A 24,254-nucleotide genomic window follows, 5' to 3' on the forward strand; every position below is an offset into this window, starting at 1 on the left:
TTTTTTTTAAATATTATGGTTAGCTGTGTTCGATAACATTACTTAATATTGATCAAACAAGCGTTTTCCAAACTTAAACTGTTATCGCTTGCATTAAAAATAATGCAACTGACCTGCGTATTGCTGCAAGCTGGAATAAGCGTTTGTCAGGGAATCCTGGAGGCCGTTCAGAGGTGCTCCTGTCAAGGAGTTTAGCGCTAATGACGTCACAGGACTCAAGTTGCCTCCCGTCGACCCTGGAATAACGTATATTAGTTAGAATTTTTTTTGTTTAGACTTATTTGCAAATACCAAAACTAATCAGGGTGAGATTTCTGTTCGAAGAATGTTTTAAAAAACACAAAATGTGTGAACAAAATGTAAAATATTTTTCATATACATAAAATAATTATGAGAATTGGGAAATTACGTATTACCTTATTTACGTAATATTGGCGTTTACGAAACAATTGTTCATGCAAAAATGTTCGATTTCTTTTCTGTTTCATTTTTATAATTTTGGCACAAAAGAAGCTCAAGTTTATTTTCTGCCAACAAACGAAAACCCGATGAAACATTCTTAAACCCTTTCTGTTCACCTCTATTTGAAAATGACAAATCAGGTTCCATTTTTAAGATTTTCAAACTTTTCAACGAGATTTCAAAATGTTTTTTCTGCTTATCCAAATAAGACCCTCGTTTAAAACACCAGGGAAGAAATATTGAAAGAAACAAAGGAAGATCATTCGTCTATGCGATCTACGTAAAACATAAAACGAAAGCAGCGATTTGTGCAGTGATTTGAACAAAACTAAATCACAATATGTAGTCATAACAGTAGAAACTAAAAAACCAGAACCACACGTTTATAAGTATATATATAAATACATAAATACACAAAATCAAAGTATACGTGACCTATAACTGATCTTTGAAAGTTATGAAAACAAGACTGTGGCGAATATATACGAATTCCCGTCAGATTAGAATAAACAGAAGGTGAATTGTATAAAGAGATAGATTGGATTGGAAACAGCGAATGATTTGTTCCGCGGCGCAATATTTAGATTACCAATAACTAGCGAGTCAATTATTGCAGCTGTAGTTTAGAACGATTGTTATGTAAAATGGCCGCAGCAACGCGTTGATAATGGAGAACTTAATTGTGGATCAAACGGTCTGCAGGCGTTAGGTATACGAAAAGTAAATAAACTTTCGAGTCGAGTAAGAAATTGCTGCGAAATCGTACGAATCAATTGATTTTTTAAGTTACATGCTAAGTATAGCCAGTCTGCTGCGGATTCAAGACGGTGATATATATTTTATGGAGGATTTCGTTTAGAAATTAATTGCCGGCGCAATGTTACTTGGCGCTATTTTCGTTCAACTTTAAATTGCAGCAGGCGAATTATCGGTGGCTATGTGTATAAATTATTCAGACTGTAATTATATGGCAGTGGGTTATTGTAGAATATTAAAAGCGTGGCAATTGTGCGGGTAAGTATGGGTATGATTTTTGCTATCGTGTTAACAAAATAAAAGTTGCTCGTGTATTCTCGTTTAGTAAGGAATTGACAGCAAAAAATAAATTCAAAAATTTACTCAGACCTTAAATTAATCTCTCAAGTCTTTGAAATGAACAAATTTTGAATGGAAATTATTTCACGTGCGCTGAATATGAATACAAAAGACAAAAACAATTAATCAAAAAAAAAAAAAAAAAAAAAAACAAAATCGAGATTAAAAAATAAAATAGTGAGATAACATTTTTTAAAAACGTACAAGAAATAAACATTTTCAAACTCTCCAAAAGATTTACAAAATTGTTATTAATATTTCATAATACGCTTATCTTTGAAAAAGACCGTAATATTAATTCAAGCAGGAACAATATTTTTATCCCAATTGAAGGAGAGAGAGCAAAAAAAAAAAACACATTGGACTAGTTGAATAATTCTCCGTGTGATTACTGATTTTCGAGCAATTTGCTTAGCGGGATTAACTAATGTGTGAGAACGAGAAGATAAAAAAAAAACAAAAATAAAACTATAAGAATAAGTAAGTGTCGTCAAAAACAACTTAGAAATAAGGTTTAGAACACCTCTACTAATTTGTTTAATATAATTTTTTTTTTAGTTTAATATAACGTATAAGATTATATTAAAACGTGTAATTTACGTATAAATTAGCAACACCGATGAGAAGAAAAAAAAAGATTAGCACAATACCAAAGTTTACGTATATGCATATAATACATGATAATTAAACTACAGTAAGCTTTGGATTAACTGTAATTGAAAAAAAAAAAAAAAAAAAAAAGAATAACACGAAATAAAAATTGCAATGCAGAAAATATTTCATGTGCAATGCACCGTTCCCATGCTGCACTACGTATAAAATACAAATAGACTTGATAACGTTGATATGCATTCGACGTGTAACTATATTTCGGTACACAATCAAAGTACTACTTCTTCTCACCTGTACTTCCCGTCTTTCCAAGTAGCGCAGCTATATCCGGAAAACATATAACAAGTCGTTAAAATATAATTATATTTATATCTAGGTTGACGTTGTATATTTTTTAAGCCTAGATTAGTGGGTATATGTTGAATATTTTTATAGGCACCGATGACGGACGGTTTAAAAATAATTTCGACTTTCGGAAAAAAAAAAAAAAAAAAAAAAAATTCTAAAGATGTTCGAAAACTAAAATGTTTGCCAAGCGATATGAGAATCGAGATGAAAAACTAGAATCTAAAACAAATAAAGAATAATGTGAAAACTGAAGATATTGACGATTGGCTGTCTAGTTGTTATTTTTATTTTTATTATTTATTTCGCATCGAAGATGTTGGAAACCGTCCACTAGAAGTTTTATGTTATTAAGATGCACATAAAATTTTACGAACGTGAATACAACGTGTTAATGGTTAAACGCACACTTTTTGTTGCTTCAACACCTTCGGGGTGCGATAATCTAATTCAAAGTATCCTCGAGTAGACCGATAAAATAAGACGAGTCGTTATTATTTGAAAAAAAAAAAAAAAAATGTCTCATTCATTATTCCAACACTTTAATACATAATATCATAGGGTGAGCGATAATAATTATCCCGTAAACATAATTCCATCGGTCAATATTTCGCGTCATGTTTGTTACGTTATAGCCGTAAAAAATATGGTTATGTATTCGGTTTTTATAACCGCTGAAATACCACTAGGTATAATGTAATATGCACTTTAGATGTAAATTTATGTATTGACAATATTGCTCGATATGTATTATGAATACATTTGTATTTATTATCTATGCGTATATATATATATATATATATATGTATAGGTAATAATTTATACACACACAATACATGTAAGTATATATGTATAAAATAATAATAAATATATGCATTGTGTGTAATACACAATCCTTCCACGAGTTAGAGACGTATTTGATACGGGGGTTGAGATGGGATGGGGTGTTGTTCATAGATACGGGGTTCATTATTTGCAGCGGGATATTAATTGTTGTAAACTTTCGAGGGCCGTCCAATTAGCCATATCTATACGTAATGTGCAAGTTTCGCGTTGCAGCCGGCCGTAGAGGTTGCGGATTTGCCATTGAAATCGCGGTACAATCATACGTGTTCTATGTGCAACGTCCGATTTGCAGAAATATTGAGACAATTACAACAGCAATCAATTTTCTGATTTCAATAGAGATTTTATCGGAATATCGCAAAGTTGTGTTGATCTACTTCGTACGAACTATGTATGCGAGTCCTGCGGAGTTCATTTGCTACATAATGTATTGTCAATTCTTATAACCGCGAAAACCAAATTTGGAGCAAACCTTGCAAAGTATGTGGGTACCTTTTTGCAATGTGACTGCAATATTTCAAATTTTGCGAAATTACGTTGCTGCAATGTTTCTGTAATATTTCAAATATAGTGGAATTAAAGTACAGCAATGTGTTTGCAATATTTTGAACCTTGTAATGTGAATTTTTGAAATATATCTGAAATATTTCAAACTCTGCAAACTTACATTGCTGCAATGTGTTTGCAATATTGCTCACTGTTACTGTGGGCCAGATAACTAAAGATTTGCAAGTCAGAGTTTCTCCCTCTCCCCTATTTTTTTTTTTTTTAATCACACCAAGTTCAATAGTCAAACAATTATTAAATCTTATGGACATTGTTGCGAGAACAATAAAATAAACATGTACGAGATAAAAAACTGCGAGTATTGATGCAGAATCACCCATTTACATGCTGCGTTAGTTCTGTATGTATGTATGTACGTATGTGTATGCATGTGTGTATGTATGTATATATATATATGTATATATAAGCGTTAAATTGTAAGTTAAGCGACGCTGGAGGTGAACGAGAGTCTTATTATGCCGTCCAACAGCGCACTTAAATCACAACGGAGGAGCTTTTGCCAACTGAATACTAAAACTGCGAAACCGAACCCACTAATTAAGTTATTTTATACCAATTCTACGGTTAATGCATCGTACGATAGAATGTACATTACACCCTCAAAGTTCGGTACAAAGTTTTCCTGTACAAAAGGTCCCATTTTCTGCTACAACGAAACCAATAAAAAATATAATCACGTCCTCTATAAATATCTCAAAGTATCGACGAGGTTCAATCGGTTACAGTTTCTTCCTCGCAAGTCGTGAACTTCGCTTCGACCGAAACATTGCTTTTCGCAATGTGCAAGGTGCGAAATGTTTTTTTCTCTTTTAACATACACAAACCGAGAAATGCATATAAAATTGTAAGGTCGATAACAGACGCCATTGATCGGTACTCGGGGTAGTCCGTTATTCGTTATAGACGCGTTGGAGTGAGAATAATTGCAGTTTGCAATCTGACGCAGCCGCCATTAGCAAAATACTGACAATAATAATAATTATAACAACGACAACAACAACAGTAATAATAACAACGATAATAATAATGATGATAATAATAATAAGCGATACAGAAATCAAACCGTCGTTAGTCAATGCTTCGCTAATTGGGTTATCAATTAAATCTAGTTTAGTAATGGTTAATACTATACCAGGCAGTGCGACACGTACATAGCGACATACCTGCAGTTGAATTTGCCAACCCGCTGAGCGCTGAAACACACGCAACCACAATAATTGTATATCAGCATGCGTCGATGTTTAGTGGTGGAAAATTTTTCATGAGATTCAAGAGTCAGTCTCGTAAAATTCCCTTGTAGATACCAGATTGCATTTTTCACGCAAAACGCGCGTCAAATTTTCTACAACAATCTTAGTACTCTTCGTGTGGTAATGAAGAACGGTAAACGGAGAGCACAAACAGTGAGAAGGAAAAAACCAAAATGTTGCAAGTTTTTACAGAGCCTGTACCGATTTATTTTTATCCTTTGTCGATCGATTTAACCGTTATCGCGTACGTACGTACGTCGTACGTGTTACACATCTGTGAGGTGAACATGGTATTTTACTATACCATTTGCATATTGTAACAACGTTAAAGCAAAAGCGACAGAAATACTGCATGCAATAAATTAATAATAACAATAATAATTGTAATAACAATAATAGCAACTATGGTAATAATAACAGCGATAATGATGTTTGCAGAAAAAAAAAAAAAAATGTTCTGGTTCGATTACTTTTTTCAATATTCTTTGTTTCTGAGCTTTAATTAAAAGTTAAGCTCAACTATCAGGAATTTCAGCTGATGTGTATAGAAAGTATTGTATATGCAAATTTTTTACTAACGCGAATATTTACACATTCAAAAAAAAAATAAATAATAAAGTCATTTCAAAGTGATTGAGTATTAATTTTGGATTACATAAAGAATAAAAAAATGTCTACAGAAGCAAGGATTGTGAAATTTTGGATTTGGCGAGGGTGTGGAGGAGGAGACTCGAAGGGTGAAGTTAAAGGACTGTGATTCTTTTTTTTCACTCACTGTTTGGAGAGACTTGGAGGTTTCCGTTTCCGCCTGTCATGGCAGCCAGAGTTACGAGGTTTTGCATACTCATCGGTGACACTCCAGCCCCTGTTGAAAAACACAGGGATACTTTGAATTAGTCGAGTGGCTTTTTCAGTTCTTATCACTGTTGTAACATTCAGTGTAAATATTGATGCACGTATACGGAATTCCATTCCAAATCAACAAAATTTTTTCATCAATCTTAAAAACGTCTAAACAAAACAAGAAATTCTTCAGAATTTACCAAGAATTTCGAAGCAGGTAAAATTTTGAAAATGCTGAAATATTTGCAACTCAAAGGTGATTTTATACAATAATACAAAAAAATTTTATTGACTGTATTAGAGATGCAACAATCACTTAAAAATGTTTCGGCGAAATCGAAAACGGTGAGGGTAGAAATCGGTTGATTTGACACGAAATGTCCGACGTGTAATGAGTGGTGATGTGGTTTAGAAAAATTTCGAAAAACCCGAAACCGCCGTTCTTCGCCTACTTCAATGTATCGTAAGCCGGTAGTTAATTAATCAACCCCTCGCTCTGCTCCCTTGCAGAGTGATCTACCGTATAAAGGATGAATTGCTCTAATTAACCCGACGTCAACGATCCTTGGACAATAAATTGCCTTCCCCCCGATTGATAAAATCTAATGAAATTCAGCGTGTAGATGTGCGTGTTTCAATCGTTGATTAAAAGTTGTACAGAGCGTTGGGAATGATTGGAATTGACGGAAAAAAAAGAAAAAAAAAAAACAATCAACAATCAGAGTTATGACCCAAAAATTAGTGCTCGAGGTTTTCAGCCCATAGCGCTGAACGTTATCAAGTTGTGCTAATAAATTTGTGACATCGCGGTAGGATTCGAATAAAAGTGTCGATGAACTGGCAAACGATGATTAATAGTAACGAAAGACGGAGCCTGGTTAAAATTCCGAATTTGAAAAGTTCCGGAATCGCCAAATTCCGATTTTTTTATGGAGATGTAATTTAAAGTAAACAAATCAAACTGTGACGAGAATGGTCCGAAACTCGATGCTCAAAATTCCTGAAGGATAAAATGCTGGAAGGGCCCAACTCCAAGTCAAAGTTCCGAAAATGCAAGAAGGAAAAAATTTTAAAATCCGAAACATCGAATTTCACCAGTTTGATCTTTCTTTGTTCTGGATTCTCGATATTTTTACGTTTGGAATTCTGGTCATTCTGATTTCCGCTTTTTCTGATTTTTTACGCTCACTCGTTGAGTAAACTACACGACTGTGTGAGTATACTTTACTTTTCGGAACTTTGCTCTATCGTAACTTGATTTTTCGAAACCTTGCATGTCGAAACTTTGTTGTTTTGTGAAATTTTTATTTTTTTACTTCAAATTTCGCCAACAAATAATTCGGATTTAGGCGCTATCGGAACTTTTCAAATTTGGAACTTAAAGTCCGCCCCTGAAAAACGTTAGTCTCCCGTCTTCCGCATACATAAACATGTGTTAATACCCAACAACTAATATTCTAATTCGACAATCGATCAAATTTCTAAATATCCGTTCAATAAAAATAGTTTTACACTCAAAATCAACACTAATTCTAGCCAAATGCATGATGAAGACACGAGTTAAAGAAAAAAAAAAAAAAATGGTGGACTCTCAAATTGAAATACTACACGAATATAAAATTTCAGCCACGATTAAAGAAACGTTTCATAATGAATCCGATAACCATGATTTCAAAATAATCGTCTTTTTTGATTTTCTGGAGATCGCTTGAGCAAATTTTTCCTTTACTTGTTTCCAATTCATCTGTAATTATTATTTTATTATATTGCTCTCTTTCCTGAAAATTATTCAAACTGTAAAAATTCGAGTGATACGAGAAATGGTAAAATTTCCTGACTCCTATTAACGCAACGATTTTAATTGGAACCCGTTGGCCTGCATAAGGCAAAGATTAGTCGAATGTCCTCGTTTTTGAGTTTATTGCTGCAGTTTTCTCATCAAGATGAGATCTTAGTTATAAAATGTGAATGGCGGAGAAGGATAACTCGCGGAATGCCTTAAAAACAAGCTGGGGACATTAATTCCTTCTCCAATCTTGAGGTCCAAAGCCTCTAAAACCCGGGACACGTTTCCTCCTCGACGTAACGTCCGACTTAGATGCAGCTAATAGACGCTATAAAGTTACCGTGGCTGAAGCTCACGGAGGCGAATCCCGTCAAGCTAGTTAAACTTCGGATAAAAATGCGCTCGTTAATCTCTTCGACTTGGTGTCTCGAGTTTAACGCGGTCGTCAAAAATATCTGATATGCCTGCATCCTTTATTGTTACATCGTTTTTCATTGTCTATAACTATTTACGAATTCGTATCACCCCGAGGAATTCAATCTTCCTCTAGAAATCCCCTGGAACCTGCATCAAAGATAGAAAAAAAAAAAAAAAAAAAACGGATAAAACACAATAATTTGTCCCGGGCAGTGATCAGCAGTAAAGCTTTTCAATTGTAATGAAATTTCAACATCGCCGTCATACAAAATAATTCAGTCTGCAGAATTTGCCAGTTTTGTTCCAAGGCTTGAGAATTAAAAAAAAAAATCAATTTCTCACATGTCCTATAAATGTAACTAACTATTACGTCATTTTTGATCGCTTAAGTGGAGTAACTAACTGCTATATAATACATGCGATGAAAATAATCAAATAAGAAACAATTTGCAACGAAGTGATCCGCATTGACCCTGATAATATGCTCGACAGACGAATCTTATATAACTCGACGCGACAATTTAACATCACGCAGTAGACAAGTTCAAGCGTTTAAACACCAGGGTTAAGTAGCGTATACATAGTAATCGAATTATCATATATTTGCGAAAAGTTTGACCTGCGTTTCCTTTGGCATGACGTGAGTTGATTTCATACGAAATTCGGTTTTAAAAATTGAAAAGCATTAAATTTTCTCAAAATTATGTTATTCGTTCAAAGTTATTCTATTCAGATATTTAATTTCCCAGCTATTAGAGAAAAATAAATTTGGCTGGAAATTCTAAGCAATATTGTACTGGATTTCACGTTTACCTCTACATTGTACAAAATTAAAAATTTTAAATCATTAACCTGCATGACAGTTAAGTTCAGAAGATTTAAAAAAATATACAACAATAACATGATAAATGATCCTAAAAAAAAAAAAATTATAATTTCTACGACCTTTGTTCTCAGAAAACAATGGAACGTAAGCTAATTTGGGAATTGGAACACACCCTGGTATTTCTCTGAACTTGCGAGTCGCCTTAGTGATGTAATAATAATAATAACAACAACAACAATAATAATAATAAGAACAACAACAACAGCGCTAAAATTTCATGGGTAAAAAATTTTTACTTGTCACTATGCTCGTATACACGCGAAGCGGAGTATTGCAAAATATTTTATACGAAAATTGCAAAACTTATATGAAACCTAAATTCACTTTTTCTGACACATATATTATATGAAGATATATTTTTATACAAGTAACGTTATATAGTTAATTTTTGAACCCATTACATTTTCTTTATAGGGTGTGTAAAAAAAATATTTTTTTGTCGGCTTATTTTGCGGCCACTCCTTACAATTTTAAGACCCCAAAGATTGTATTATGAGTTGAGAACAAGATGTTTATCCAATAAACAAATTTTTTTATTGCACAGTTGCTATTGTTTATAAAAAAAAAATTATGAACATATGATTTAAGTCGCAAAACTATTACTATAAATAGAATTGATCTGAATTGTTACGTAGAACACGATGGTGTTGGGAAAAAAAATTTCAGCTCAAAAGTGTTCATAATTTTTTCATTGTGGTATAAAAAAAAAAATTTGAACATTGGATGTTTGTTTTTAACCTCAAGTACAATCCTAATGGTCTAAACGTTCTTTTCCTCCCAAAAAGTACGTCATAGGCGGTAATTAATTGACTGTTGTAATTTGAAATGTCTAATGAGCGGCAGCTTCTCATTAAACTACAAAGTTTGGTCCGCGCGAGGATATTTCTTTCTACCAAAACCAAAGTTTTTAGGGTTATCAGCAAACAAAATGGTTCCTTTTTGATACACCTTACTGCTTGATCAAAGTTACAAATGAAAAAAAAAAGTTAACAAATGACTCCTTAATTTTATCCTCGACTGGGGAGACGTTATAAAATAAATTTCGAAACAAATAACATGAAACTTCTCTACGAGCCGTGTGGAAATAAAATAATAAAATTTGGAGAGCACTGACCGTACTCACCCGCCGAGTTGCTAAGAGACGCCAGCGTCGCTAGGCCTTGTAAATTGGCGGGGTTGATTTCCGGCGGACTGGGAACAGTTTGGGGCGCTGCGGGTGCCGGCGTTCCTCCCCCAAGACCGAGATGCTGCTGAAGCAGAAGCTGGTGCTGAACACTGGACAGAGCGTTGGCATTCGCCGCAGCGTTTGCAGGTGTGCCAGGATTCGAAGAAGCTTGAAGCTGCTGCAGAAGTTGGAGCGAGGCCGGCGCCAACGAATGAGTTTCGTTCTGAAATGATGGTAAATAGTTTTATACAACGCGAGCATGTTGACCTGCATTTTTTCGCGCGTGTTTCCCGTGCACAAGGTAGCCGTTTCTACGACGGTCGAGTGAGCCTGTGAATGCGCATGTGCGGAGTACTGTAAAGACCACTTCTGAGTCCTAGGAGTTGAAAGTGGCCTTTTCTGCACTGCGCGCATGCGCTGCGGCGAACAAATCTGAAGTTGCGCAACCCTAACCTCTAACCTAACCTCAATATCGTGTTTCGTGAAGAAACGCGTAACATACTCTTGTTATATAAATAATCGTCTGCGACAAGGAGGCGACGGTCTTTTCACCTCGCACATTTGCAATATTCGTATTAGGCTCACGTTCGACTTCCATTGCAAACTTAAGCTCGACCCGAAAAGACCGGGTTTGCCTCCTTGTTACACAATATACTATTTTCAGGCATTTGCAATTTTCACTGGTTTGGAATTTGAATTTCGAAGGCACGTTAAACAAGAACATAACTTAAAATCCATGGTCTTTTGTTAAAGTATGTGCGTGTTTATTTTTTTACTCACGGCAGATTCACCTAAAATTTTTACTCAGGTTCGAAAAGCATCTTCGAAACATATGGGTTTTTTTTTCAATCGCGGAAAGCACATCACTTCAAGTTCCACTAACTTGTGATGAACAAGCACGTTCAAATTGTGTGGAGTCACAATAAAGAACATTTTTTGTTTGAGCTTCAAAAAGTTGATTACATTAAGTTCTGCTCAAAACAAAAATAGACGTTGACCTTGATACTGAAGTTGAATACAGTTCTGAAGCACATTAGTACGTGTTTTTTCACAGTGGTTTTTCAGCGTCGATTTTTTACGTCAAGAACATCCGCAGTTATATTTTTTCAAAAGGGTAAAGCTAAGGTTAAATTTGGCATGACTAATGCTCAATTAACAAAAAAACAAAATAGCGATAAAATAATAACTTTGGAATTACAAAGAAATAAACCAGTGCTCAAATCGTTGAAAAAAAAACGAAAAAAAAACTTCGTCTTCAGTAAAATTTCAGTGAAATCAAATGTTTTAAATAATTGTTTGGTATCCGGAGAAAACGGTGAAATTACAAGAGAAAAAATATTAGTCAAATATCCGATTTGAAAAATACGAGTCTGCTCTCTATTTTCATTTACCAATAACAGGTTGAAATAGTTTTGATTGGATAGTTTCAAGTTTCTGAACTGAATTACAAAAATTTCGAAACGTATTTAGGGAAAATTTGCAAATAAAGAGAAAGAGATGAAAAGCAGGTCAGAAAACGAGTCTGGCGGGTTGTAAGAGAATGATGGTTAATTTAAAAAAAAGCGAATATGTAGTTCCATCGGTCGGTAGGAGAAGCTGAAAGGTAATTTAGTTATTAAAAAGCGCGAGGGTAGAGTTCGCTGCATGGCTTCAGCGTCGAACCGAGTCGACGATATTCTCAGGGACGAAATCATTCCGCCGATAATTTCGTTTGACGAAGTAATTAATTACGCAGAATTTTGTTTCGCCCAGGTTTCTTGACTCCACGTTTCCTCTTTGCTGGCTCCCTGGCCTTTCCTCTTGTCATTGGAAAAGCCCGAGTCCCTCTAAGTGCTTTGACATCGATGTTGCAGGAAGAAGTACATGCTGCTGAAATTCCCCCTGCATCGTCGCTTAATTAGCTGTACGGTTTAAGTTCGGAAATGTGAGGATGCCAAAAGTTCCTTCAAAAGGATCTGGACTGGACATTGAGGAAGAGGTCCTTTCAATCAGCGACTGTGGGAAGCTTGAAAACTTCTGTTATCAAAAGGAGGAAAACCATGATCATGAGGAACAAAAACGTTTCGCGATAGAGAACTGAATTCCTGGACTGGTAACGACTGCAAAATGGCCGCTACTACCGCATCAAGTCGATTGGAAGTTCCGTTTCTTCTTCCGTCGTTGTAGTTTCCACCTCAGACTTTGTAGGACAGTCTGCATCCTTTTGTTTAGGTTTGTTCCAGAGGGATTTGAGTCTCGAACAACTATTTCACAGCGTGTTTATCACTGTCACCATGCACAGTAAGACAAGCAGCCAAACCAAAAGGTTTAAATCGTTGCAACGATAAACTTGATGGTTACTGGTGATGTGTCGGTAGTTTTGATGAGAGTCACTGGTTTTTTTGATGACAGACTTAGCGATCGGATCTTTTCATGGTAATGACAGCAAAACTTTCTTGGGAAAAGAATTTGACTGGGAATCAGGGGTTTCATTTTTTGACAAAGATCAGTAACTTAGAGTTCAACATCTCTTTGTCTTGGAAAAGGATTCGAAAGCCAGGAATAAAGCTACTGCAGTGGCATTCGATACTCACAGTCGTGAGGTAGTGAGGAGCCATGTTGACACCAGCAAGGTTCCAGAGGTTGGCCTGTATCTGCTGCATCCTCTTCTGATCCTTCTCTTTCTGCGTGTCAGCGAACTTCACAACCAATGGTGACGAGCATCCCTGAAACGAGAGGAGATAAATGTTTTGTATTGTATTTGTTATTGTCAGAATATACAGGGGTTGGCTTCAGATGCAGATGAAACAGCGGGTTCGAGAACGGAGGTGAAGAAGACGGAAAAGTACGACATTGCATAGTCGGGTGGAAAAATGGCAATCGAAAATGCAATCATGCCGGTTAATCATTTTACGCTCGAGTTACACGCGAGACGAAACTTCGTCTTTTCCTTTCGTGCTTCTGTTACTGGAAATATTCATGATATTAAAATGGTGTCTGCTTCTGAATTGCTTCGAAGAAACAAGCTGAGCAGCAGAAGTAGCCAGAATCCTACAACGTCTTCGCATCCAGACGCTATGTATAACACTCGACGAGATGCGTATAAATAAATGCATAATACACTCCCACTTCGCCAACGCTCCTCTAACCGTGCATGGAAGATTTTAAAAAATCAAAAAAGAGCAAGTGGGATTTCAGACTTAGAATGCACCAGACTGGATTATTTCGAAGATCTGGATTCAGATAACAAGTTTCCGCGTTCCAATCGAAGTTAGAATCTCATCGATCACTGTGCGTTAGAAATGTTCGTATTTCTAGATTACTTTCTTCATGCAGTAAATGGTTTGACGTACTATAGAATCAGCCTGCAGCCAATCATGAGAAGATTGAACTCCACTATTCCATTTACTCGCATACAACAGTGACAACGGGTATGGACCTTTCGCCAAATTTTCATTCCCAAATGGCCCTCCGCATGATTTTCAACCTGGATTTGTATTTCGCTGATAAAAATTGTAAGTATGAAAAATTGATGCCAGATCTGGGATGCCTGCAGTGCATGAATCAATATCCGAAAACACTTGTGTCTCAAATCGCTGTGCTTTCAAAGCTCATTTTTTCACAGCACAAGAAATATTTCACAATTCTTCAAACAAAATAATATATAGAATAGTAAATTTTCTTTGTATTTCGTTTTTTTTTCTTCTTCTAAGAATGAAGGAATTCTCGGTGGTTGATAATATCGACATGTTGCCGACTGCTGATTGGCGGTTCCGTTTGCATCGAGAGTCGGTACGAATGTTCGCAACACTGTGATGGCTTATCAGAAAGTGATAAAAGACACCGAGCAGTAACGGAAAGTGGATAACGTCGTAGATCATCGGGCACGTCGTCGTGTCGTCGTAAAATTGTTTATTTCAGAATGCAAGTCCGGTCACGTAACGTCGCGCGGTTTCGTACCTATAAAAATAGTCATCGGCCTCGTACTAGTCATTGTAGTAGTTCGCGTTGTCGAGCGACAGTTCTAGCTAGCTGCGTGCCGTTTCTTTTCAGCTAAAATTTTGGATCGTTGCCACAGGCGTTCACACCAAAGCCTCTCTATAACTTACCTACAGGTCGATTCATCCACGATTAAAGACTCCAATTCCCAAGAACGAATCGACTTCGTCAAAATCTGCACTTCCATTACGGAAAAAATACTCCCGGGGCAAACACTCAATTTTAAGTATGAACCCTGAACTGATCGTTACGCCAAACTGTTTTTGAGTATTCGTCCTCAAGATTTCAGAGTTACTACTCAATTTTTAGGGTGGTCCTGGAATTTGTTGGGTACGCCTAACTATTTTTATGAGTGAATCTTTAACGTTGAGTTTCGGGGTTAACCCTTAATGTTGGATGTGTGAATTTACTCCCAAAGGTTGATTATCCTGAAAATGCATTTGATTTTTTTCTCCATGATTTATCTTTTTATTTCTGACAATTTTTCGTCGAGTTAGTTTCATTGGAATAGATTAAAGTGCATTCCCCTGAAAAACTAGTACGGAGTTTTTATAATCCACATGCTTCAAATCTTGCGTTTCATATTACTGAAACATTCTGTAGCTAACGTTCTGGATCCATTACAGAGCGATGAGCAAAGAAGTTATGTATGAGTTGGACAGCAGAAATGTGGGTACAGGACGACAAGTTTACACCGAGATGTCTGTCTTCCGATTGATACGTTTACATCAGCGGTAAACCCTGACGGATAATAAACGCCTCTATAACGATATTCGTATATGTATGCTTGGAGAAGTAAACTCGCGCGTTTCATCACTTGTGCGTATCAAATAAACACCAAGCACCTTTCGTTTTAAAAGTTCAAACGATAGAGAAATTATTTTATGTCTCCGAAACAATCGTTCTGACTATTCATATAATCCCGGTGATTAATCACCATAGAATTTTTCTTTTCCCAAATGATTGTGTATCGAAAGATATTTCGGAAAAATTGAAAAGAACAGGATTGCGAAAATTTGATAAATCAATCTTGCACCTTACGTAGAACTAATTTCATCAAATCTTTGCGGTTTTTCGGAGAACATAAACATTTCTGTGGCTATCAGCATGTCGATTTTGGATCTTCTTTATTCTCGTAATTTATTTCAATTATTATATTTCGTTATTCATTCATAATGACGTAGAAAGTGAACACGGAATTTGTGAACGAGGCAACATGACCCAGGATAAATTCACAAAGTATTCCGCAGTAGAGAAATGAAATTCTCAACCATTTTTCCCACTCTTGCAATGCAAAATGGGCCAATATTTTAAGGTTAGCCTAAACTAGACCTGGACGGGACATTTGAGTCGAAAAATCCGACGTCTGAGACCTAAATTAAACGGGGAGAGAACTATGATTCCAATTGTATAACGGGAACTGAGAACTGTAAAGGAGAGATATTATGTTGATAAAAGAAAGTGGATTCACATCCGGACAATTCCTTTAACCCAATAATAACTGAATTTCCATAGACGACCCTACAATAATCAGAATGTCAAAAATTGTATAAGAGGAAACCGCAGCCCCGGAAAATTATTTGCACGATTTTTACTATCAAGAAATTCGGGAACACTGTATAATTTCAGGATTATCTGCGTTGAGTGTTGGAATAAATTTGAGCAATTGTGATCATAAACTACAAAGTTTTAATAAACTTGGCGATTGAGGAAACAAGTTCCTATTTTAAGAGATCGGCAGTAAATATTCTCACGAAACTGAATAGTTTTAGAAAAATGCAGTCGACGAACTCTCAATTGTGATATGCAAATGTAATTGTCCAGGGTTTCCAACCCTCTGTAACACGGTTTCATTTTCACCGGAACGAGGCGTCGTGGCAATTCATGGATGATGGAAAAAAAGGAAAACGAATAAGGAAAAGGGTAATTGAATCGCTCGGGAAATAAGTATTCCCTTTATAGGACATGAAAGTGAATCGATTGAAATACGCGCGATTGTGATTAGCGATGGAGGATAATGTAAGTAATCGGAGCGTTGAAACCGGTGCACATGACATGCAATCGCATCGAGCGCAGAACTCTAAGGTTCAGAGATAAAATCAACATGGCGTTGGTGCAGCGTGGCACATGGGCACAAATTGCGTGGATGCTTATGAATATCGACGATAATAAAACGCTAATGCCTCGCAACGCGACGACGCAATGCTCAAACTAATTTGTTATTCCAGCTCGCGTTGCCATGGTCTAGTTAGCACGTGACTGTTAATTATTCAATAACGACATCTAAATGAAATCGAAGCAATAGTGCAAACCCAGTACAAACTCTGCAGTGACTTTCCAACAACTTTTGAATACATATACGGTTTATTTATGAGTAAACGTCGCAGTATGTTGTGTTGCCTATCACTGAGGGTAAAAAATATCGGTAAAACAGACTTACCGAGACGTAATCACTTCGGTAAAGTCAAGCCATCTAATCACTTTAACGTCACTCCGAAACGCGATCACCGAACGCTTCAGCACAGATTATAAGCAATTGAACAGCAGCTTGAACAAATCCACACAATTTGGTAACACGGGGCAGTTCTAGCTGACCCGAGAGGACTTGAAACGGTCTGTTTTACCGATGTTTGTTCCCCTTAAGGGTTGGCAACTAAACATGCAGCGGTGCTTACTCGGAAACAGCCTGTATTCGACCTTCCTCATAAACACTGTATACTCATATTCTTTGAATGGTTAAAAATACGATCAACACGACTTTCAATCGACTCAACACATACTCGTAGAACATTTAACGACTCTTTTTATCTTCTGAAGCCCATGAGACAATTTATGTACCATACTGCATTCGATCTGATCGAACTTTTGTAAGAAACGGTGTACACTTTGCTCGAAATTAATTTCTTCATAGATCTTTTCATCAATTTTTGTCCTAGTTCAGTGATTCACTTATGCTTCCATCGAGTAATTCAAGTCCTAAGCCATGATTCGTTAATGTGGTAATTTTGATCATTTTAATAGCCACTTTAAAGTCCCTTGTAGTTTAACCTGGCTTCAAATAGAGGTTGAGGACAACTATCGCACTGTGTTCTCCTTTAAGTGTGGAATGAAGGAAAGGAATTGAAGATACTAAATCGATTATGCTTACCTCCATGGTCTGGGAGTGATGCAGCGACTTGATGGCGTTGATCGCGTACTGTTTACTCGCGAATGTCACGAAGGCACATCCTTTGCTCTGACCGGCAGTGTCTCTGAGGACAGTGCACTCTTCGATTGCACCATAAACTCCGAACATACTCCGCACGTCGATTTCACCGTACTTCTTAGACAGCATGCCGACGAATAACTTCCGTTCTGAAAAAGAGATTAGACAACGATTATACGAAATGCGTAAGAACGAGATCAGCATTCTATTGCCCGAAAATGGAAAATGTGATTCATAAAATTGGGTTTGATGCTGATTCATATTGTAAAAAACTACAAAGGCCGATTCACGGTGAACTGGCGAAGAACCAACGAATTGCATTTCTTTAGATTTTTTAATTTCATGTCTGAGGTATTCGAACAATTTTTCTCACCGACGCGCAATGACAGGCTTCAATAAGTAATGAAAAATGACAACGAGTAACAAGAAACGGGAACGAAGACGCCGGCGTTTTTGCCAAACGTGACTGATTCTCTACTCAATATTACAATTGCCAGATGAAACGAGGCAAAGACAGACGAGTGATTAGTTTATCGTGACGTGTAACACGAAAGCGAAACAACTGAATTTGAAAACAGACTATTTTATTTTCTTTCGCGAGCACCAGTGGTAGTATTGTTTCTATAAAAATCGCATATTTATAAAGGAACCTGTTCGTTCCCAGAAATTAAAAAAAGTAAGTAAAAATGAGAATATTTGTTTTTACTTACATCGGAGATTATTTTAGAAATTACTGAAAGTAATTTAACCTTCTATTCATTTAAACCGAGATTAATAAGAAATACGAAATTGAAAACCTAGACAGAAATGAATAAATTTAATAAAGAGTTAAGGTAACGCACCAGTTCCATATTTATTTAGGTTGAGCAGAAAAAAGCGAACGAAACAAAATTTTGAAAAAGACGACCAAGTGAAAAACACTCAATCACCTGAGAAAACTTAAAGGAGGCGAAATGAAGGCCGAACAAGCGTGACCGCTTTGCAGTTAAGTGATTGAATAATAACGGGCGTAAAATTTTTTGAACAGTAATTATATTATAATCTCGCTTTCATGAAAATATCAGTGGCAAAAGAATAATTGGCAGTGAAGAAGAGCGGAAGAAAGGCGGTTAAAGTTCCTGAATGAGTTTACCGATCGGTCAGAGAATGTGAGAAGGATACAAGGAGAGAGAAGGAGAGAGAAGGAGAGTTAGAGAGAGAGAGAGAGAAAGAGAGAGAGAGAGAGAGAGAGAGAGAAGAGAAAGGGAGCACGCTTTTCGTTCAGAAGCTGGATTCGATCCTCGGCGTATAATATAGCTCTATATATCGGTTTAATTAATTTTCTACCCTCGTCAGAAGCCCCAGTTGCGAATTGTTTGACCTGCCCCGGCACTCTCGGCGGTCAGTTAATTTCTCCAATAGCGAGAGGCGTGGGACTGGAGAAAATTATTGCATCCGGTTGAAAAACAGGGGTAAAATATTAAAAGTGGCGACACGACAAAAGCTTGTACAGAAATATTCATAAGATGGGGTATGATTAGCAAAAGAGAATATAGAGGTTTACTTATTTTATTTTATTCTTTATAATTTTCAGAATCGGTGATGCAAAAATAAGCTATCAGGAGGCAGAGAATTGATTACTCTAGGCTGCTTCTATGTGTGCAAAAGTTGAAGATTTCGTGTTTCATGAATGAACAGTGAAAGTCTTTGAAGAGTTCGGACAGTTTACTGATATTTTTAATACGAGAATCAATGAAACTGGTTTCTCAAAATGTCTTGAATTATCTTTAAAAGTGAAGTGCCGAGCTGTTAACGACTTTGATTTCAATATTTCAAAGCTTTTTTTATAAGACTTTATATCAAATATCAACCGACTAATCGTGCATAATTTACATGTTAGTATTCGAAATAAAATTAGTGCATACGAATTGAAATCCGAAACGTAACAAATTGTAAATTTTTTGATTCATTTTTCAACACTTGTTTTTATTCTTGTCATGATTCGGATTGCATAAAATATTGCGTAAAGTATCAAAGTGATTGTAGAATTTCATCACTATAAAAAAGTACAAATTTCTATTAACACCGGTTTAAATGCGCTCAGAGAAATCATTGTCAAAAGTTTTGCTCACAACTTTCTATCAATTCCGATATTTTTCTACCGATGATTAGACAATAAATAAAAATCGAGGGTGATCAGGAATCGAATGGAATTCCAGGAAACGATCCACTTCGCTGATTGAACCGTGATTGAAAAGAGTCTACGAATCGGGAAACCAGAATCCATGTTTTTTCTTCGCACGTAATTTTGGATCTGACTTTCCACTGGCAATAACCCACACATGTAAGTCACTAATTCAGGCAGCAGTATTTCGGATGTGGTCATGCATCTGAAATTAATCGATACCCGACAACGATCGCCGAAGTAAACCCCATGGAATTGGAAACACCCTGAAAATCCATCCACGTTACGTCACGAGTTCAAAACGTTTCGAGCGCCGAACGATCCAACAAGCGACCAAAACCGGAACCGAAACCAAAACCATTGTGCGTTGCGGGGCGTGTAAGCACTCATTAGGGAAACGAGACGTGCCCGCGGAAATATATCGCCGTGCAGGGACAGCAAAGGTGGACCAAACCAGGCATTCATACGTTATTAGAAAATGTCCTCATGACGTCCGAGTCTGGTTGTTGGCGCCATTTTATCACCGCATAACCTAAGTTTTTAATTATATTTCAGGGAAATCGTATTTGGAGTTTCAAAATTACTCAAGTCACATAAATTAATTAAACATAATAATACATACGTTCAACGGTTACCTGTCAGCCTGGTTGCATTGATTTGATTTTTCTCCACCAGATGACGTATTGCAAAGTGACAATCGCAAACAAGTGAGAGTCGAAACAAAAGAGTGACGTTGGAACAATTTTTTACTTCTATTATAACTTGTACTCGGAAAATTTTATTTCTGCATTTCTTTGTAAAATTACAGATTTTATTTGATAAAAACTGATGATTCCTTCAAAATTTGTTTCAACTTCACTTCTTTTTTATCAAACAGAAGTCAATTTTTCAACAGGTACGTATTCAAACAGGTTTTTTTCTGGCCGTGACTGGACAGAATTTCATTTCGCAGTTGAACGATTGATTAAAACTGCAAAACCGCAATTGATAATTATATTGATTGGGATCAGAATACAGTTTTTTTTTTCTTGTTTTAACCTACATTTTATTGACAGACTAGATGGATTTTTTTACGTTTTCACATATCGGTATAAGTTCGCTCCTTCGATAATCAATGATTGATGCACAACTTGAACGAAATTTATTCCAACATTTCAGAATACCTTGAAGATCGTTGAGTCAAAATTTAAGTCAACTTCATTAGTAGGTTAAATACTTTCGACCTTTCTAAATTAATGGAAAGCTTCTTGATATATTTTCAGAAGATAATTGCAATTTAAAGAGATTGAAAAATCTCGAGTCTAAACTTGTGAGTCAACTTCTTTTGTAAATAAAATACTTTTCACCTTCCTCGGTTAGCCACAAGCCTTTTTCTATTTGATCGTCAAATCAGCGTCTTTGAAACAATATTGAAAAAATGCTTACAGTCTTGAAAGGGATTGCAAAAGCTCGAGTCGAGACTTGAGTCGACTTCATTTGTAGATAACATATTTTTCACCTCTATAAATCAGCTAGAAACTTTTTCTGCTTGATCATGAATTCACCGTGTTTGAAACGATTTTGAATAAACGATTGCTGTTTCAAAAGGAATTGCAGAACCTGGAGTCGAGAATCGAGTCAACTTTATTTGCACACAGTTTCACAATTTTCTACTTCCATCGAGTCATTGACCTAGCAAGCCGGAACAGCATTCGTTGAAACTGCGAGGCGAGGGTGAGTTACAGCTACAGTATCGAGTTACGGAAGGTCCATTTGTTCCCTGGAAGCCGTTTTCTCGTGTAGCCGGTTCGCGCTGCGGCGGCTATTATCTCGCGAATATAATATCGAATGGAGAACGGAAACACCGGGCGATGCCACGTTGGCATGCCCATCCCCCATAACCCAGAAGCCAGGGAGTGGCTAAAGCCGACAACCGACCCCGTGTTGTTCGAGTGTCAGCGCTAATGGTCCGTTGTTTGTACTGTAAACTTAATTCTCCATTTTTCCCTCTCTCGTCTCGTCCGCGGAAAGAATTCCCGTCGATTTCAACTGGCTCACATCTCCGCAGGTCTTTGACTTTGAAGATCTCGAGAACGTGTTTGAGACACGCTGGAAGATCAGTTCGTTTAGATCTAACAGATTCGCATCGTTGTTACCAGGATTATCTTGGTCAGTTTTGGTTGAACGAAATTTCAGTATTGACATTACGCAAAGTTTGATACTCGTAAATTAGGAAGTAAGGGAAAACTGGATTTCTTATACTTGTGAGAATAATTTGTAGGTTATGTCGACTCTTTAGATGTCAAATAATATATCGTTCATGCACGTAATTGAAAAGTTTACGATCATTGTGCAATCAAAGATCACTACGCACTTGGAAAATACTGATACTTCATTTTGTTTTCTTGGTTAATTTGTATCTTATAATTATATCAAAATTGTCCGTAACTTTCGCCCCCAAATAACTCGACACTGTTTTCGACCTTTCCGAAGTCAAATCAAACTATTCGCCACTGAATGATTCAAGCTCTTCAGCATTTGTATCAACGGAAATAATCTTCGGTGCAACAATTATTATCAAGTTCCTCTATGATTTGTGACTCGCCACTTTAGCTTATAGCTGACGGTATTTTAGAAGGTCCTTTATTGCTCCAATTTGAACAATGCGGAGCGGAATTAACTTGGTTAGCGTAATTCCTGACGTTGGGTATATTAGTTGGTAAATTCAGCCGGCATTAACGAACTATGGATACGTACATCAACACCCCAACAACACTGCAAGCAGAGAAATATGTTTTACGAGGCGCAGCGGCACCGCTTTCGATTATTCCACCCTCCATATTGCGCCGAAGTCTCTGTATTTTAGTTTGGGAAATAATTAGCCCATGTAGCGGTTTCCCTAAGCCAAGATGAGTAAAGACAGCAGCTGCAAATTATAACCAAAGTTCGGCGCAATTATTCAGCATAAGCGATAAATTTGGAGTAATTTTTGTGCGAAAATAATCGCGTGGGATGCGATTAAGTAATTCTAACGGCAAGAACAGAATAATTCCAAAGATTTTGCGAAGTGTAATGAAAAACGGGGAAGGAAATGATTACCGGCCAGACCTTAATGCCCCTGTACAACAACTAATTGTGCAAGAGAGCAAAGTTTGGATGCATTAATGAAGCGATTATCCGAATTAATTGCATTCCTGAGAAAGTCTCCACCGGCGGATCGGGTATTGAGGTATAAATGATTCAGCAGCGGTGATCAAGTCTGCAGAATACGAGAAAGTAGTCAGTCAGTTTTCGATTCAAACGGATATCAGCAGTCTCGCGATTAAAGTTATGTCGACAAATCAGTCACTGGTCAATTTGAGGAGAAAACTGAGAGAGGAAGTTTAGCGCGTAGGATATTCTACGCGACATTAGCACGTTGCCTTCTTCGATCCTCTGGGACTCAGAGAAAGCTGATGTCACGGATGTACGTGAGCTGAGTAAGACAACGTTGACATTGTGCAATGCGTCTGAGACACGATATCAACTGTTTCGAAACGATGCAAACGATTTCGAAACCGATGTATCGATCATGTCACAACATTTAAAAAATGTTGAACATGGCTTTTGGTTTCGTTACGCATGTGACAAAAATACACAACGCGATATGTGATAGAACCAAGAATATATAAAGGGAATAATAACTTGGGCGGGCTTACACCTGAGTGAATACCTCGAAAAGAGTGACCGCAGAGTCTCGACATGACGTCACATCCTGGAAAGATCGCGAGACTCATACTAATGACTTATAGTGAGGTGTTCTCTGCCCATTGTCAGCATGGCATTGTACACCTTAGCACACTTCGTCTTTCTGAGCTAGTCAATGGCGGCTCTGAGATATTTTGCGTACCGTATTCATTACAGAGACGAGTCTCATTACACTGGAATGCTGAGGGCGTAATCACTGATATGGCACTCCTCCATCTTACGATGCTTTTCGTAATTGCACTCATCGTCATGCCGACTACGCCCAAGAACCGGAGGAATGCATTCATGTTTCATTCCATGTTCTTCACTGGACGTCGATTCGAAAAGGTGAAAACAAGCTGTCACCATTTGTTTGTCACACCTCGGATATCAGGTGACATTACTCGACCGATCGGAGAAAGAAAAAATACTACCGTAACAGTCTATTCAATCTTATTTACTAGAATCTTGCCACTTCGGTTTAGATATGATTTTCAACATTCTGTACTGTTCAACAGAGGAATTTTCCTCGACATGGACTTTGAATTGGGCGTCTACCAAAAAGAAGGACCCGCGGCTAGTGGTGGCGTACGATTCTTCCGACGGAACGGTCATAAACGCATTTGTATGGAACACGAAGCGTCGAGTTCCTTCCGGTGGGCCTCGACTGCCGTCCATAGACGGAGCCTTGCGAGTCTTCTGCGAACGTTGCTTGGGTCACAATTTCAGCGTTGTCCGCTCCATGATCGTTTGCTACAGGAAGCATACATTTTTTTTTGGCCCAAGGAGAGTAGAATCGACTTGACTGGTTTCACGGCAGGTTTTATCGTCCATTTTGCTAATCAGATACGCGCACATAGAGTTCTGTTTACTTTTTACCTGGCATAACTTTTCCTGTTGATCGTTATAATTCGTTAATGCCGGAGAA

The 24,254-nt window shown here is 37.0% G+C and overlaps 1 protein-coding gene across 11 annotated transcripts in view; it reads right to left on the minus strand.

Annotated features, from left to right (window-relative positions):
• LOC107217046 (CUGBP Elav-like family member 2) overlaps positions 1–24,254 on the minus strand; it is a 373,474-nt gene that overhangs the window by 18,091 nt on the left and 331,129 nt on the right. For 5 of the 11 annotated variants that reach the window (XM_046730072.1, XM_046730073.1, XM_046730071.1 and 2 more), the window contains exons 6-12: positions 17,401–17,606; positions 12,848–12,979; positions 10,224–10,497; positions 5,953–6,042; positions 5,079–5,120; positions 2,461–2,490; positions 114–236 (exon numbers count right to left, since the gene is read on the minus strand). In XM_046730072.1, coding sequence (XP_046586028.1) covers positions 114–236; positions 2,461–2,490; positions 5,079–5,120; positions 5,953–6,042; positions 10,224–10,497; positions 12,848–12,979; positions 17,401–17,606 — 897 coding nt within the window. The remainder of the gene's footprint in view (positions 1–113; positions 237–2,460; positions 2,491–5,078; positions 5,121–5,952; positions 6,043–10,223; positions 10,498–12,847; positions 12,980–17,400; positions 17,607–24,254) is intronic. The other 6 variants (XM_046730074.1, XM_046730077.1, XM_046730076.1 and 3 more) reach the window with 6 other exon arrangements.

Source organism: Neodiprion lecontei, chromosome 2 (genome assembly GCF_021901455.1).
Source record: "Neodiprion lecontei isolate iyNeoLeco1 chromosome 2, iyNeoLeco1.1, whole genome shotgun sequence".
In the NCBI taxonomy this organism is placed as follows: Eukaryota; Metazoa; Arthropoda; class Insecta; order Hymenoptera; family Diprionidae; genus Neodiprion; species Neodiprion lecontei.